At 43.6% G+C, this 17,840-nt stretch overlaps 1 protein-coding gene and 1 long non-coding RNA gene across 4 annotated transcripts in view; one reads left to right on the top strand and one right to left on the bottom strand.

Moving 5' to 3' along the window:
* LOC144292991 (uncharacterized) overlaps nt 1–4,133 on the top strand; it is a 49,680-nt gene extending 45,547 nt beyond the window's left edge. Inside the window, exon 4 of the long non-coding RNA XR_013360423.1 lies at nt 960–4,133. This is a non-coding gene — a long non-coding RNA (uncharacterized LOC144292991). The remainder of the gene's footprint in view (nt 1–959) is intronic.
* SLC26A4 (solute carrier family 26 member 4) overlaps nt 1–17,840 on the bottom strand; it is a 50,582-nt gene that overhangs the window by 18,627 nt on the left and 14,115 nt on the right. For all 3 annotated transcript variants that reach the window (XM_077864044.1, XM_077864042.1, XM_077864043.1), the window contains 6 exons: nt 11,564–11,716; nt 10,716–10,798; nt 6,708–6,855; nt 5,041–5,154; nt 1,155–1,232; nt 933–1,028 (listed from right to left, as the gene is read on the bottom strand). In XM_077864044.1, coding sequence (XP_077720170.1) covers nt 933–1,028; nt 1,155–1,232; nt 5,041–5,154; nt 6,708–6,855; nt 10,716–10,798; nt 11,564–11,716 — 672 coding nt within the window. The remainder of the gene's footprint in view (nt 1–932; nt 1,029–1,154; nt 1,233–5,040; nt 5,155–6,707; nt 6,856–10,715; nt 10,799–11,563; nt 11,717–17,840) is intronic.

Below are 17,840 nucleotides of genomic sequence, written 5' to 3'. Positions count from 1 at the left end.
TATGGACATAGGTCAAAATGGAATTAATATTGAAAAGGTGGGACATTGGCTTCCAACCCTCTCCATGTGCACACTTTTCACCAGCACTTTTTAATTTTTTTACAAATATAAGCAAATACGGGGATCCCTGGGTGGCGCAGCGGTTTGGCGCCTGCCTTTGGCCCAGGGCGCGATCCTGGAGACCCGGGATCGAATCCCACGTCGGGCTCCCGGTGCATGGAGCCTGCTTCTCCCTCTGCCTATGTCTTTGCCTCTCTCTCTCTCTCTGTATGACTATCATAAATAAAAAAAGATAAAAAAAATTAAAAAAAAACAAATATAAACAAATACGACTGAACAGTATTTTATTTTCCCATCTTTTAATGTATCGTACACACTATGCCATTCCGCACTGGTCTCTCTTTCATTTAACAATATGTCTTGGAGAATTCTCCATGTCAATAAATAGAGAGTTTTCACATTCTTTTTGTCTGTCCTGGTGTAAATGAGAGCAGAATTCTAAAGGACTTAGCTTCTGGTTTTTAGAGTTCCTTAGAACTGTTGCAAAGGTCAGTTGTACTCAGCAAGGATTTTGTAGTTTGGTTTTGCTTTGTTTTGTATTTTGTTTATTCTCATATACTACAGCGGGGTATTTTTTTATTGTTTGTTTTGTTTTTTAAATTGGTTTGGTTGGTTTGGTTGGCTTGTTTGGTGTTTAACTTGGGTGTATGGGATCCTTCCTAGATGGAAATCGATCTCCCTGGAGATATGGAGCCTTCACACAACTTGTGGCAGGCTTCACAGCATTGTCTTATCCACACAATTCTAATTTCTGCTCCAGGAATCCCAAAACACAAGTGAGATTGAGGAGATAAGGGGAACATGATGATGTGGCAGGAAGCATATAAGAACTAAATCTTATTTCAGATAAAAATGGGCAGCAAATGACTTACAGCATCGATCTTATTCTGTCTCCACAGACGAGGAATGTCACACACCTGCATAAACATCCCTTTCAGGTTGGCGATGACAACAGCGGCCAAGACTGACTGCCAAGAGAGACAGGGAAGGCCGTGTTATTTAGGGGAATGGCTTTTCATGGGATGATTTTTAAATCTCCTGTTATTTCTCCAGTGGCAGAGCAGTGAAGAGAGATTATGCAATCAGGGTTGTACCTTTTGCAAAGGTTCCAGCAGCTTCCCCAGGGCGACAATGGCGATCATCACAATCCCTGCCGAGATGATGCCAGCAATCTGAAAGACACACGCCTCCCGTGAACAAGGTTCACCCTTCTCCCTCACACCTTCCAGCTTGCTGGATGTGAGCAGGAGGGGGCCTGTTCATGGGTGCACCTCCCCTCTTCTGCCCAATACTGTTGAGAGAAATGAGGATTATTTCCTAAAGTTCTATACAACTAAAGAAAAAAATGGGAAATATATAAAGGGCATCTATGGCAGAGAAATTAAAGAAAACGTGGAGACCGAGCCTGTTGGGGGAAAGCTGGAGGGACCTGGATTTCCTCTGGATGTACGACAGACCTAATGCCCCAGTGTCCATTTGGGAGGGCGACTTGTAATCATCTGCTGTGGCAGGAAACCTGGACCTCACCCTTCCCCAACCACAGGTCACCCTATGTTCTTGGAAAATAAATCCTCGCAGCACACATCGGATTCTTCAATTTATGGAAGCAGCAGCCATAACAGCAAGTCTGCAAACACTTTGTACTTAATAGCATGTGATTCCCACAGAGCTCTCAGAGGGAATAAGTGGACCAGTCCCACTGCAGATTCAAAATGCGACATGAGCGTAACGGCACATGGGACCGCGTCCCCGGACGCAGGCTCAGAGCTTTGCCCCCATGATGGTGGGGCAAGAGCAGAGGTTAAAGGACCTGTAGACACTTTACCTTCGCTGGCCAAAAAGCTCTCCTAAGATCCATAAATAGTTAGGAGAGAGGCCGAGGGGGTGGGGCTATGCTCTGTGTGGTTAGCTGACCAGGGACCTCTCCACTGAGACAGCTGGAAGATGGCCCAGGTAAGACCAGAAGCTCTGAAACGGAGGAGCAAAGGAGACAGGGGCGCCAGAAGCAAAGTGACAGGAGGAGCAACGGGGAAGACCGTCCTGGGCACAGGTGCTGCTGGCTACGAGAGATTGGAGTTGAAAGAGGCAGGTAAAGCCAACATAGATGGAAAATCCAGAAACTTCAGGAAACTTTAAAGTCACAGTCTTTCCACCTGGCAAATTGATCATTCACGTTTCAATTATGGTTGGATCAGCCCGAGACAACATTATAAATCCAACAGACTAAAAACTTGGTACTTCCAGGCTCTTTGTTGCCTGTTAGCGCCGCATCTCCAGGTTACCTGTACCTCAGTGGCTTCCCCTCTCCTATCTGAGCAGAGAAACTTATATCCTCCCTCCCTCTTCCCTTCCTTCCCTTCCTTCCCTTCCTCCCTCTCTCCCTACCTCCCTCCCTCCCTTCCTTCCTTCCTTCCTTCCTTTCTTCCTTCCTTCCTTCCTTCCTCTCTTCCTTCCTTTCCTTCCTCCCTTCCTCCCTTCCTCACAATTGCTTAACAACACTGGTTGCCTATCATGAGCCACTTGCATCTCACTGTGGAGGTAGGGCTCTGTGAATTGCTGAAAGAAATGGAGATCTGGGGACAGAGACCATAGCCAGCTGTCTGGCTCATGCCAGGAGAGTAGCCACATCCTTGCCAAGAACGTGTATCAGTAAGCTGCCAGTTAGGGGGGCCAAGATGAACTTTGGTCACTTAAAAATCTGTGAGGGATGCATTACTTATACTTACTTTATAAGGCTGGTTTGTGGGAATTGCTGTAGTTTCTATATGGGAGCACATTCAATCACTAGATAATGATTCTGTTATAAGCAAGAAGGTAATCAGAGCTGAGAGTAGCTTGTAATCAGAATTACTTCCTCATGAGTCAGTAGGAGTCAGATGGGGATAAGAGAAAGAACAGGCTGTAATGTTAAGCCCAGTGACAATCTGAAGCTGAGCTGCAGGCAGTTAATAGAGCCCTAACCCTCATCACTCCATTCATTCATTCAGGACATATTTGCTGGGTGTCTCTTACGTGTTGGGTACAACACATGTATCACTGCTATTACGACGCTCCTCCCGTCAGGAGGAGTGCCTGACTGGAACAGTCAGCATATACAAGAACGTGCCAGGGCTTTACGGACATTTTTATTCAGTCCTCACAACATCCCTATGAGGTGGATACAATTACTATTCCCATTTTATAGATGCTGAGCCTGAGGCCCCAACATAAGAGGAAACATGAGAAGCCACACACCAAGGGAAGACCTGCCAGTGTATGTGGTCATGATGAGTCCCTGGATCTCAGTCCGGGCACTTAGACTTTTAACCCCAGAACTTAGTATACATTTCAGTAATTAAATATCAAGCCACTTCTGTGCTTGCTTCATTCTTCACTCCTGAAATCCTGGCATCCGTCATTCCTAAATATAATACATGCCAGTGTGCGGCGGCGGGTGTCAGCTTACCAGAATGCCATTATCCCCTCGCCCTCTGCCAAGGAATCACTTTACACGGACATTCTTCCTGGGACGGCTGGCCTGTGCCTCCCCAGAGCCTGGAGGCAACAGCAGGAGAGTGGACATCACCAGCTGGGGACCTGCCTGCACCCGCCGACAGCCACATGCCCTTGAGCGACTCTGATGAAAGCCACAGAAACGCTGCCAGCTGCCGCCCAAACGCGAGTACAGCTCTGGAAGTCACCTGTGACCTCTTCCCCTGCACCATAGGCCCCTGGCTCTGCCTCCTGGTATGGGCCCTAGTGTCTTACCTGCTCCCTCAGAGCTGGAAAGGTCTGCCCCTGCCCCCATCAAAAAAGGAAGTTCCATTTTAAAAAGAAAGATTCTGAAAATTGAAATTTGTTCAATAGGAACCAAGAAATTGGAAGAGGCCCCTTCTTCCAATCCCCCCACCCCCACACACACACCCACAGAGAGCCATTATAAATGGGAAAGGAGCATCACCCTTTCCAGGGTGTCCCAGCACCCTGGGGACAATTCGGGCCCCTGGGGGCAAGCCACTGCAGGGAGTCACTGGTTTTCTCCATTAGTCTCTTTTACTTATGTGTGTCTCTGCCTTAATAAAACTCTATCTGAAGACTGGGTGTGAGGGATGGTGCTTCCTCCGGATTCGGTGTCCACCTTTATAGCCTCAGTGCACTTTTTATTCTGAAACAATAGCTCTGTGCAGAGGGAAAACGGCCCCCTGCCCCAGGCAGGGCAGGAGCCCGGTTCCAGAGCCTGCCCCTGGCCCCATCCACTGGCTCTGGCCCACCTGAGCCCTCGCCCTGCTGGAAAGGATGGCCTTTGACAACCGCTCCCACGCTTTTTGGCCAATCGAAGGTGGGTTATTTGGAGATGAACAGGGATGCTGGACTTGGGGTCCCTTCGTGAAGGCTACAACTTGAAGCCACATTTAAAAGGCAAGATTAAACCCACATTCAGAGCTTGAGGAATAAAAATCGTCCTCAAGAGGAAATGCCTAACTGCTATGGCCAAAATATTCTTGGCTGGCAATCTTGTTCTCTGGGACGAAGGCGTCTGGAGGAAGTTCCTGATCCTAGTGGAGGAAACGTAGACAGACAGTTGGTATTTTCCTGAAAATACAAAGCCTCACTCCAGCCTCGAAGTGCTGGAAACTAGGCTGGCAACTAGGGAAACTAGGCCTTCTCTATCCCCAGATCACAAACTGATAAAAATCAGCATTCTACACCACTGATTCCTTATCAGTTGTTATCAGCCCTGGAAAGGCAGGTGGAGTGGAGCTACCTGCCAGCTGCGCACAAACAGAGATTCCTTGGAGTATCTGTGCATTAGGAAACCACCAGCGTCGCTTAGGAGGTTTTTGGTGGGGAGAGGGATGGAGGAGTTGGCTGAGCCCTGGGGAGGGTCCACGCAGGAAGCACAAGCCTAGGGTCAAAGGCTAACTGCCTTGCTGGGTGCTTGTGGAAGCCTTCCTGAGGGCCACCCCCGGCTCATCCTGCAGTCAAGCTGCTGTTCCGTACCTGAGTCTTCCCCCCAGTACTCTCCTGGACGGCAGTGCGGGACAGGGCAGTGGTGGCCACGAAACACGAGAAGAATCCGGAGAAGATGTTGCTGATCCCAAAGGCAATGAACTCCTAAGGCAAAGACCGGGTGACACAGGGATGCTACGAATCTTGGCAGGTCCCTCTCCCGGGATTTAAGGAAGAGTAAGAAAGCAGACTCCCAAGCCCACCCTAACCTGTCTGGTGGCCCCAGTTTAATCCTGTACCATTAAAGGTTCTTGGGGGTCTTGAGAGGCCCCAGGACCTGCGGTTCCTCGCAGTCTAAGAGAGGCCTCGCTGTCGCCAGCTGTCTCTAAGCTCGGTAAGGAATAGTGACCCAGGCCTGTCCGGCTGACACGCTTCCTGGGGAGGGCTCTGCTCACATAAAGTGCCTCTCTTGCGGCCACACGTTTGCTGCGAGGAATGTTCTGACCGGGACCCCTCACATTCGGCTTGACCCCTAAGCATTTGGCCGCCCTAAGGGCTGGGCTGGGCTTTCAAAACCAAACTACACTGGCCGATTTGTGAGCAATTGAAAATCGGCTCACCTGCCAATGCCCCATATGTCCACAAAGACGGGCCTGTGCACATTAGGGACCTCAATTCAAAGTGGTCACAACCATCGTTGATGGTGTTTGGTGTGTCATCTCGCCCTATGACAGCCACCACTGCAGAAAATCAATCAGGGGACCCTGGCCTGCATGGAAAATGCTTTTTTTTTTTCTTTCTTTTTTTTTTTTTAAATTGGAGTTCGATTTGCCAACATATAGCATAGCACCCGGTGCTCATCCCGCCAAGCGCCCCCCTCATCTTATGCTGATCTACTATGTGAGCTTTGAATGTTATCTATGACCCGACTGAATTAACTCTTAAAATTTGGGTTACTTCAACTTCTTTCTTTTTTTAAAAAAAAAGATTTTATTTGTTTATTCATGAGAGACACACAGAGAGAGAGGCAGAGACACAGGCAGAGGGAGAAGCAGGCTCCATGCAGGGAGCCCGACGTGGGACTCAATTCCAAGTCTCCAGGATCACACCCTGGGCCAAAGGTGGCACTAAACCGCTGAGCCACCGGGGCTGCCTTTTTTTTTTTTTTTTTTTAAAGACTTCAACTTAGGGACGCCTGGGTGGCTCAGTGGTTGAGTGTCTGCCTTTGGCTCAGGTCATGATCCTGAGATCCAGGATCGAATCCCACATCAGGCTCCCTGTGAGGAGCCTGCTTCTCCCTCTGCCTATGTCTCTGCCTCTCTCTCAGTCTGTGTTTCTCATGAATAAATAAATAAATCTTAAAAAAAAAAAAAAAGACTTCAACTTGTTTCTTAAAAGGGAAAGAGATGCAGCCTGAATATTTCAGAATAATTTCACTGAAGGGGGCACTTGACGGGATGAGCACTGGGTGTTATGCTATATGTTGGTAAATCGAACTCCAATAAAAAAAAATACAAAAATAAATAAATAAATAAAGTTTATAAAGTCTTTAAAAATAGTAATAATTTCAAATGAGTGTGCATAAGAGGGAAACCAGCTCGATAAGGGCCAGTGGAAGACACCGATCCCTTCTTCAGCAGACAACAAAATCTACCCTGTGGGCTCCGTTTTCTTCTTTGCAGCCCTACAAAAGTGGTCCAGCACAGGGGTGACCATACCTGGTTCCCATCGATGGCGTAATCATACTTGATGGCATAAACTTTTCCGACAGACACTGCAATAGCATAAGCCACCACGGCGATGGAAAATGAGGCAGCCAGCATCTCAGAAAACAGGCTCACAGGTGGAAGTACAGGAGGCAAAAACCTAGTGAGTTTTTAAATGAAAGACACGCAGTGAAGATTTGACCACAATTCTGTTCCTACCTCACCACAGCCTATATCCACCCGACCCCAGGCCAGACATGAAAGTGCTTGGCCACAAGGGGAGAAAGCACACTGAGACAAGTAAGTCTTTTACAATCTTTAACTAGAAGTTGGTGCTAGCTCACCAGCTGACTTTCCGACCCCTCTTCCAGAGCCTACGAACGCTCCCTTATCTCCACCTCTGACATGAATAAACCTGTCCTAATGGATTCTCTAATATCATGCCATTTCACACGTTAGTGTTTCTTCCTGCACAATTTTATCTTAAAGGCCTTTGAGTTTAAAAGATAGTCTGGCCATTAAATGGGGTTTGCCTTGCATGAAGAGATGTCGGGTTGATTAAAGAAACAAACAATAATAAGATTTTAAAATAGCTGAATAGAAAAATCCATGTCTAAGAGCCCTGATATTTAAAATCTTGAATGTAGAAAAGATTAAATTTACGTAATTATCAGAATGCTCCAGAATCACAATGACTAAGACCTCCCAGTGACTGTGGGGTAGAAGGACTACTGTTTGACATATCAGAACTATTCTATAAACCATGTAAAGAGATAAACCTAGGGGTGTCTGGCTGGCTCAGTCGGGAGAGCATGTGATGCCTGATCTCAAGGTTGTGAGTTCAAGCCCCATGTTGGAGGTAAAAGCCAGAAAGAGGAGAGGAGAGGGGAGGGGAGGGGAGGGGAGGGGAGGGGAGGGGAGGGGAGGGAAGGGAAGGGAAGGGAAGGGAAGGGAAGGGAAGGGAAGGGAAGGGAAGGGAAGAGGGGATCCCTGGGTGGCGCAGCGGTTTGGCGCCTGCCTTTGGCCCAGGGCGTGATCCTGGAGACCCGGGATCGAATCCCACGTCGGGCTCCTGGTGCATGGAGCCTGCTTCTCCCTCTGCCTGTGTCTCTGCCTCTCTCTCTCTTTCTCTCTCTCTCTCTCTCTGTGACTATCATAAATAAATAAAGAAAAAAATATTTAAGGAAAGGAAAGGAAAGGAAAGGAAAGGAAAGGAAAGGAAAGGAAAGGAAAGGAAAGGAAAGGAAAAAGGGAAGGAAAGGGAAAGTTTATACTCATGCAGTTGTCCCCAAATATGAAAACTGGGCGAATGACTGTCATGTACCTATAACTTGATGACTATCCACCGGGTATATATCCAGAGGTCCCTAGCCAAAAAATGTCCCCCCCCCAAAAAAAAAAAAAAAACACCAAATAATCTCCCTCACTAACCTCACTTATGTCTGAATTTCCCTTAATAGGAAACTACACTTTCCCCCTCTAATTAGAGGGAGGTACTAAAGCAGAAATAAGAGCTTACAGAAAACCATAGAAGTTTAGAGATAGCTAATAACCTGATATTATCCAAATTGATATGCTGTCCTGATAGCCTGGAAATGGTTGAATCTACCTCTCTCCTTTTGTTGAGGTCCAGACAAGTGAAGTGATGTGCTCGATATCAGTTAGTAGAGCCCAGGTAGGACTGTTGATTTCCTACATAACAAGATCTGTCCAGTTCTCTACCCCTGGATCCTTCTTCTCCCCAGAGGTGAGGTTACTTCCCAAACTCCTTTTCATCTATGTCACATCCTGACCCACAAGTAGGCTCAGGAGTGGATCTTCTATGTAGACGGACAGGATGTTAGAAACCCTGATCGAGCCCTTGAGTGACTCTGGATCACACCTCCACTTTCTGGACATGAGCTTGGACCTCACTTCTTAAAACCAGGCTTGTGACTTTTTCCTGAGACCCAATCAGCCCTAATTCAGGTAATTTGGTCTGTCCGGAGGACTTGCCAGTCCTGCAGAGTTCACCTTTGATTGTGACCTGATGCCCACTGCCTGCCTGTCCGCCTTCTCCAATTCCAGATCCTTTTACCAGGTCCTTGATTCCCCCGGGTCACAGTGTAAAGTACAGAGACTTGAAATCCAAGGACCCAGAAGCTGGCTCCATCACTCTGTAAGTAACTGATTTGGAGCATGTTATTTGAACTTATTTGAAGTCCCAGTTTCTTCAGCTGTCAAATGGAGACCATGTACTCTTCTCTAGGGTGTTGGAAAGAGTAAAGGAAGTATGGTAGGTGTAAGTCATTAGTACCTACACACATAGTAGGTACTCAGGAAATGTAGGGAGCCCCTACATCTGCCACACACCTGCGTCCGTTTGTACTACCTTGCTGGATCTTAGCAGTGCCAATTTTTTTACCCCAAGCCACTCACTTGGGGCCCTGGCTGGACATCTTCTAATGACCTCTGAGTAGTTCCCGATCTCCTGCGCCCCCTTCAGTGGCCCTGTGTGCTACAGCCAACCCTCCCATGTCCGGCCTGATCATGAGATAATACCATGAAGGGGAGTGACTAGGACACTTTTTTGAAAAGATAAGGGTAGGGAATGGTGGGTCCCAGAGGGCCAGAGGACCCCTAACAGAGAGTCAGGCATGATAAACGTGATGCCAAGGGCATATCTTGACTTCAGGTTGGCCCCAAATGTTTGGCAAATGCACCAGCACCGGACTGTAAGGGCAAAGTGGCCCTCGGAAGGCAGCTGGGAGAAAACCTCTGTGATTTTGCTGGCCTCCCCGCTCCTGTTCCCCCTGTGCCACACTTTCAAGTACATGTACAAAGCACAAGTCACTTCAAAAGCAACGGTCACGAACATGATGACAAGACCCCTGGCACAGTGTGCTCAGAGAGGAGGCAGGAGAAAGAATGGAGACTACAACTTAGATGAGAAAGCAGTCCATCTTGTTGGTTTATGTTAAAAGAAAGAGAGAGAGAGAGGGACTAAACGATCCTAACATACAGACTCTCAGTGGGGAAAAAGGAGCTGCCAACAGCAACCTTACTTTTACCCCTCATCGGACTATTGAAGCCAGGAGGAGATAAAGAGGTGGCCTGCACCATCTTTCTCTTTGTCCCCCTTCCTGTCATGGAACTCACTTCAACACTCTACTTTCCCTTCTCTTTTCTGGTCTCTCCCTCACCTTTCTTTTAGAAGGTTGTTGATGTCATGACACTTGTTTCCGAGATCAGACAAAAATGGCTTACTTATAACAGCAGAGGCTTGGCTATTCTTCCCTCAGTGCGTATTTCCGGGGACCCTCCTACGGGACAGGTGCCATGCTACAAAGATGGCGTCACACAAGATGACAGGCCTCAAGCCCTCCTGGAGGAGCTCACAGGCATTTCAGAACAAGCCCAAATTAAGAATTTGCCAGTTATCATTACCCTAGTTTTATAGGAGACCCTCCGCCCCCTGCCCTCAGTCATCGATCTAGGTGGTGACAGAAGGGGACAAAGGAACTCAACTCTTTACTCTTCTAATTCCCCGAACTACCAAACATCTATAAAACCTCCCTTGAAGATAATGCATTTTATTCATAGGAACAAATGACATAATTATTATTTAAGATGGACAAACTAATGGGTGGAGAACTTAGGTCAGATGTCCCTTATTCCTTACGGAGATTGTCCTCATTCTGATAAATGCTACAAACCGTGATTCTATTTGTATCATATTGTAATTATACACATGACTTTAAGTCAGGAGTCTGGTGGTAACTGTACATGTCCTGCCACATTTTAAAAAAATGAAAAAACAGAGCCTGTGGGAGCTACTTTTCAACAAATGGCTTGAACTTTATCTACACACGCATACCATCTATCTGATCCTTTGCACAAATGGGTGTTTCTTGAAGATCTCACACAGAGAAGACTATTGAAGGAGCACCAGTTAAATGCAGCTTATAATAAAAGGTTTCCTTTAAATAGAAAGTACTGATTTAATATATTAGTCTTGCCTAAGAGGAACTCCACACTCACCCCCTCGGGATGGATTTAACAATGCCAGCATTGTAGTTTTTTTCCAGGTTGGCTGCATATGAAATGGCAGTAGCAATTATTGTCTGAAATAAAACAAAAGAGGTTTAAAAAAACTCCATGTTTTAATAACTCCTTTTTTTTTTTTCTTGTCTCCTCATTAGGTAGTCTGCCCTGTTGCTCTCTTCTTTTTTTTTTTAATCCAAGGATAATTAACATCATATAGTATATTAGTTTCAGGTGTAGAGTGTAATGATTCAACTTTTCTAGACACTACTCAGTGCTCGTCAAGATAAGAGGACTCTTAAAAAGAAAAAAAAGATAAGAGGACCCTTAATCCTCTTCATGTTTCCCCATCTGCCACCCACTTCTCCTCTAGCAACCACTAGTTTATTCTCTGTATTTAAGAATCTAGGGGTGGGGAGTGTTTGTCTTTTTCTCTTTGCTCATTTGTTTTGTTTCTTAAATGCCATATGTGAGTGAATCACTTCATATCTCTCTTTCTCTGACTTATTCCACTAAGCATGTTACTCTCTAGCCGCATCCATGTTACTGCAAATGGCAAGATTTCATTCTTTTTTATGGCTGAGTAATATTCTCTATATATAGTACAACTTCTTGGGCCACCTGGGTGGCTCAGTGGTTGAGCATCTGCCTTCAGCTCAGGTCGTGATCCCGGGGTCCTGGGATGGAGTCCCACATCAGGCTCCCTCTGCCTGTGTCTCTTCCTCTCTCTCTGTGTCCCGAATGAATGAATGAATGAATGAATGAGTGAATGAATAAGTCTTTATTATAACTTCTTTCTTGTCGAACTAATGAATGCAAATTTTTTAATTACATGTTTTACTTACCACAATTACTTCTATAGGAATAGGGACTGGAATTTTGTGCTTAAATCGATCATTCACTTCCTTAACTGCCATACAGATGATAATGGTGAGTAATCCAGCAATGAAATCAGCAAGATTGGTGTTGCCAACATTTTGAAAAATCTCAATCAGAGTCTGTAAAAAGAAAATAATTGTATATTCTTCTCTTGTGAAAAATCATTTCATCATCAAATAGCATTTAAAAATATAATGACAGTAGCAATTCTTGTGTTAGCTAAAACAGAGACCATTAAAAATATGCAGTTTTTGCAAGTTATGATATATTATATATACCAAGTTATTAATGATGGTTAATTGGAGTGGTAAATCCATGGGTGATTTCTACTTTTTGTAGAAAAGTTTATCTGCATTTTGTTTATCTGCATTTTTTACAATAAAAATGAGATGTTTAAAAAGAAAAAATATTGCATGTTGAATTTTACTTGGAGAAAAGCTTTATATCTTAAAGTGGTTAAGGGGCTATTAAGCCCCCTGTAAGGGGCTATTAAGGGAGCTAATTTCATAGTGTTGATGTGATATTATTGGGACTAAAAACCAATAAACCAAAAAGTCCCAATCAGCCATTATTTTAGGTAAAACTCTTCCCCAACCTGAATGATATAGGTGGTCATAAAAATACCTAAAGACTTCATATGTAGATCCATAGGGATCAATCCAGTCTTCATGCTAAAGCAAAGCTACTGAATTGATATATAGCTCAAATATAAATTTTAGGAAATTAATTTGGTACTTAGTTCAAACTTAACTGAGACGACTTAAATAAAAACAATTCTTTCTAAGTGGACAGACAAGCCAACTCAAGAATTAATTCGTCTTGTTTTGTAAATAGGAGGTTTCTGGGAATCAAGGCAGATTAGCAACAGAGAAACAGAGAATCCCAGGGAAGAACACTAATACCTTTGTTCCAGCAGCTTCAGTCCTGTGGAAGGCAGGATTTAAGAAGGCATTCTTTAATTCTTTGAGACAATCTCTTGGTGAATGTTATTTTTTTTAATGAGTCATTTTATAGATATATTTTTTTATCTGTTTTTTTTTTAATTTTTATTTATTCATGATAGGCACACAGTGAGAGAGAGAGAGGCAGAGACACAGGCAGAGGGAGAAGCAGGCTCCATGCACCGGGAGCCTGACGTGGGATTCGATCCCGGATCTCCAGGATCGCGCCCTGGGCCAAAGGCAGGCGCCAAACCGCTGCACCACCCAGGGATCCCTATAGATATATTTTTATATGAAAATAAAGGATAGAGCATCTTATATCCCTTATAACATATATCTTACTTAATTTCACAGACAAGCTGTATTTAAAGTAATTTTATTTTATTTTTTTTTTTTTTTAATTTTTTTTTAAAGTAATTTTAATGACAACCCAATGATAGTTATGTATAAAGAACATTAAGGGATCTAGCAGTCATTTTGCCAACAACTCCAATTCTCTAGAAAACATTCAACATTCAAGGGTAGGGGAATGAAGGGAGAAGTTTTCACGTTAGCAAAAGACAGCCACCAAGTTCTTGAACTAGATAGAGTTCAGATTTTCGACTTGCAGGAAGCCTCTTAGACTTTCACTCAGAAGGTATATTTGCTCTTGCTTTAAACTCAGTACCAACAAATTTACTTTGCCTTCCCGAGTCAGTCAAAATTGCCAGAGGCAGATACAGTGATAGCAAAAGATGAAGCAAGTGATAGCTGTGTGAAAAAGAGAAAATGAGAACCTCTGGGTGGCTCAGTAGGTTAAGGGTCCAACTTTTGATTTCGGCTCAGGTCATGATCTCAAGTTCACAGGATGGAGCCCAGCATCCAGCTCCAAGCTCAGTGGGGAGTCTGCTTGGGATTCTCTCCCCCTCTCCCTCTGCTCCCCCAACCCCAGGGAGCACGTGCTCTCTCTCTCTCTCTCTTTAAAATAAATAAAATCCTTAAAAAGAGAGAAAGAAAATGTAGAAGTACCACAAATGGTCACCCTAACTCAAGAATTTAGGGCATCTGCCATAGGAGCCAACAGTCCTACATGCCTCAGAGTCATGATGGTATTGGCCCTTTCAATCATCGATTTTCTGATGATGAGCCTCATTAATTCATAAGCAGGACACCATATTTCACTTAATTGTCTATACAGTAAAGGTTTACTTTCAACTTAAGAGGGAAAAACTCAAACTTGAAAACAAGCAGATAACTATCCCAATCATAAAAACATTTCACCTTACTAAAATGATTGCTTCAGGATTTCCATTTAATCTAGGATATCTTGGAATAAAAAAAGCACCTTTGGTATATTAAAAATGTGACATGAGTTGCAATAAAACCCAAAATTAGTTTATATTACACAACTGCATTAAACAAGCATATAAATATATTTGTTGCTTATATACTGAGGCATCTCCTATGAAAATTTCTACAATAAAAAGTCTAGTCTATGTGAAAATAAAACCTACATAAACTGAAGGAGTCAGATTATACTCAAAGATGATAGAAATGAGTTTCGAAGAAAGCACTGAAAAGTAATTCTAATTTAGTTTACCATGAAAATACTTACTAAAATATATTTAAAATGTGGATACACATATGAATCCATATTTCAACCGAGTATTCTGAATAGTTCAAATCCTAATAATGACCATTTCAATGATGGGAAATATTTTACTCTATTTCCTACCATGCTTGGAGAATTCTAGGACCATTTGGATCATTTCTTCCTTCTTTGCCTAGCATTACGTGGGCATATGAAGCCAGCAGAAAAAAATATACACCTGATGTTACATATGAGGAAATTTATCAGTTAACTTTTGGTGCCAAATTTAAGTCTTCTTTATCAATGTGACAAACCCTTTCTAATCACCCCTTGCAGTCAGGCATTTCCTCCTACCAGAAAGAATTTCTGCCCATACGGAGATCAACCCTTTAAGTGTTCTTTTCTTTACTAGAGTGATTTGGTATTTACGTACTGAAGCAGATTTGGTGGCTTTCAAGACTCTCATTATCTGGGCAGAACTTTTCCGTGTTTTCCTCTTCATTAGAGGAAGAAATGAGGGGGTGGTATCAGTTCAGTAAGGAAGCAGAAAGCCTCCCTTTGTCTATTGAGACAAGGCATTTAAAGTAACGGTAGGAAAACACAATCATTCTTCCATGTGCTATGGGATTTACTTACATAACTGAGTAGCTACATGGTGCATGAGGAGTATTACCAATTCCGAATCCTGCCAACATCCTGTCATTCCCCCTTCTACAACCTATACTCAGTGGCTCCAGCACTTGTGAATTAGAGCTTTAGTTTTTCTTACTGTCCCAATATTTCCTCCTCTAATTCTTCGTATTGTTTTCCTTTTGGGGAGGAGTTGGGGGAGGGAAACAATCCAAGGTACAACCTTCTAACAAAAGGCATGTTAAGTTGCTACATGCCATGGAAAGTATCTTACAACAATCTTCCTATTTTTCCTGGAGGAGTCCACTACTGCTCTGCATTTGTTGAAGGATTCTTTCATTAATGATTGCATCGGGTCATGTCATAAGAAAAATTCTCTGTTCAAGTACTGAGTGGTTTGTTCAACCCTTTGTAATCCTTTCCCAACCTGCTGATCCCTCATTTTCTGAAAAGCAAGCTCAGAGGCATTATCACACGGGGAAGATTGAGACATCTTCATCCAACCTGACTGCTCTGGAGGAATTTCTCACAAAATTCCATGATACATTCTAATCTAAGATTGCAAGAATAATGTTCAAGAGGACATAAGTCGCAGAAAAATTGTGCTTGGTTTGGGGCACCTGGGTGGCTCAGGGGTTGAGCGTCTGCCTTTGGCTCAGGGTGTGACCCCAGGCTCCTGGGATCAAGTCCCACATCCGGCTACCTACATAGAGCCTGCTTCTCCCTCTGCCTATGTCTCTGCCTCTCTCATGAATGAATAAACAAAATCTTTAAAAAATATTGTGTTTGGTTTAAAACTATTTTTGACCTTGTCCTAGTATTTCTTGGTCACTTTTGTCCCTGTTTCAAAGTGGGATCATTTGCAGCAAGCTTTGTCTTAAATAGTCCTAGGAAAGACACAAAGGAATGGAAAGATTGTGGATTGGAAGAACAAATACTGCTAAAATGTCTGTATTACCCAAAGCAATCCACACATTTAATGTAATCCTTATCAAAATACCAATAGCATTTTTCACAAAACTGGGACAAACAATCCTAAAATTTGTAGGGAACCACAAAAGACCCCAAAGAGCCAAAGCAATCTTAAAAAAAAGAAAACAAAACTGGAAGTCCCACAGTTCCATATTTCAACTGGTACAGCCACTCTGGAAAACAGGTGTGAAGTTTCCTCAAAAAGCTAAAAATAGAACTACCCTAAAATCCAGCAATTGTATTACTAGGTATTTATCCAAACGATTCAAACATAGTGATTCAAAGGGGCACATGGACCCCAATGTTCATGGTGGCAATGTCCACAACAGCCGAAATACAGAAAAAGCCCAGATGTCCATCAACAGATGAATTGGTAAAGAAGATGTGGTGTACACACACACACACACACACACACACACAGGAATATCACTCAGCCATCCAAAAAAATGCAATCTTGCCATTTGTAATGACATAGATGGAGCTAGAGGGTATTATGCTAAGCAATATTAAGTCAGAAAAAGACAAATACCATATGATTTCACTCATATGTAGAATTTTAAAAACAAAAGAGCAAAAGAAAAAAAGAGAGAGGCGGGGCACCTGGGTGGCTCAGTCAGTTAACTGTCTGCCTTTGGCTCAGGTCATGATCCCAGGGTTCTGGGGCCAAGCCCCCACATTGGGGCTCCCCATTCAGCAGGGGTCTGCTTCTCCCTCTCCCCCTGGCTTGTGCTCTCTCTCACTCACTCTCCCTCTCTCAAATAAATAAATAAAATCTTAAAAAAAGAAAGATAGAGGCAAACAAAGAAACAGACTCTTAACTATAGAGAACAAACTGCTGGTTACCAGAGGAGGGGGGCGGGGTGGGAGGATGTGTAAACAGGTGATGGGGATTAAGGAGGGCACTTGTGATGAGCACCAGGTGCTGTATGGAAGTGTCTGAATCACGATATTGTCCACCCGAAATGAATAACACTATATGTTAACTATACTGGAATTAAAATAAAAGCTTAAAAGAAAAAAACCAGTCCTAAGAGACCAGAAGAACTATTCTTATCTGCAGAGGTCCCCGAATGGCCAGGGCCTAAGCCCCCTGTGATCTGTGTGGATGCAGGCCAAGCAATGTTTACGAAGAGGTGAATATACTCAGTAAGGGGTATCTTGGTGGATTCAGGGGTCAGTGGATTTGTATAGGGAGAAAATAGCTCCTAGCACATTGGAGGTAGTCTAAATACCTACTTAGATGAATTGTATGAATGGCAATGAAGGAATAAATGAATGAACAGTTGACAGGGAAGGTATGAAAGCCAAAAAAAAAGCAAGACGTGCCACGACTGCAAAGGTGAGAGAGTCTGTCAGAGAAAGGCAGTCAGAAGGTTTCAAAATGAACCAAGCACCTGGTAGGAAAAAAAAGCAACAACAACAAAAATAATACTGAATCAAAAAACAGCCTACATCCATAGGCTGGCTCCTTGGGAAGTGAACTGCAAGTTCCATGAGGTCTATTCACCTTAGTCACGAAAATAATAATAGCAGTTATTATTATTATTATGAATTAAATGACTAAGCTCTTACTATGAGCCAGGTAGTGTACTAAGTGCTTTACACAGATTATCCTTTTTAATCCTGGCAATTCTAAGAGGTGGCTACTGTGATTACTCCCATTTTACAACTGAGGACACTGACGTATAGAAAAGTTACATATCCCATGCCCCAAATCATGCGGGTAGTAGGTAGTGGAACTGAGATTCCAATTCAGGTCTACTGAAAGTCAAAGCCCCGGACTAATCCCTGCGTGAGACTACCTCCTTTACCTATTCCCAGGGCTCAGGGGGTACATGGCCTGTGACAGGCACTGGGCAGTATTTGTTGAAGGGCTAGAGCAATGTGGGGTAACGGCATTGTCGTGGAACTGAACAAACTCCTGACCACCTGGCTAATTTTTACATATGGATACACAGCCTTACACTGTTTTCAAAGCTAATCCATTGGGTCGTTAAAGGACTTAAACTCCATTCTTAAGGCCTAGCACGTTATTTTTGCAGAGTATCATTCTCCCCAAGCTAGGATGACATCATGTTACTATCATTATCATTTTCAAGCATCAATAAGCATGTTTTATATAGAACGTAT

Source organism: Canis aureus, chromosome 21 (assembly GCF_053574225.1).
Source record: "Canis aureus isolate CA01 chromosome 21, VMU_Caureus_v.1.0, whole genome shotgun sequence".
Lineage (NCBI taxonomy): Eukaryota > Metazoa > Chordata > Mammalia > Carnivora > Canidae > Canis > Canis aureus.
Note: the sequence above shows the minus strand (reverse complement) of the source record. Positions and strands in the feature narration are given on the sequence as shown.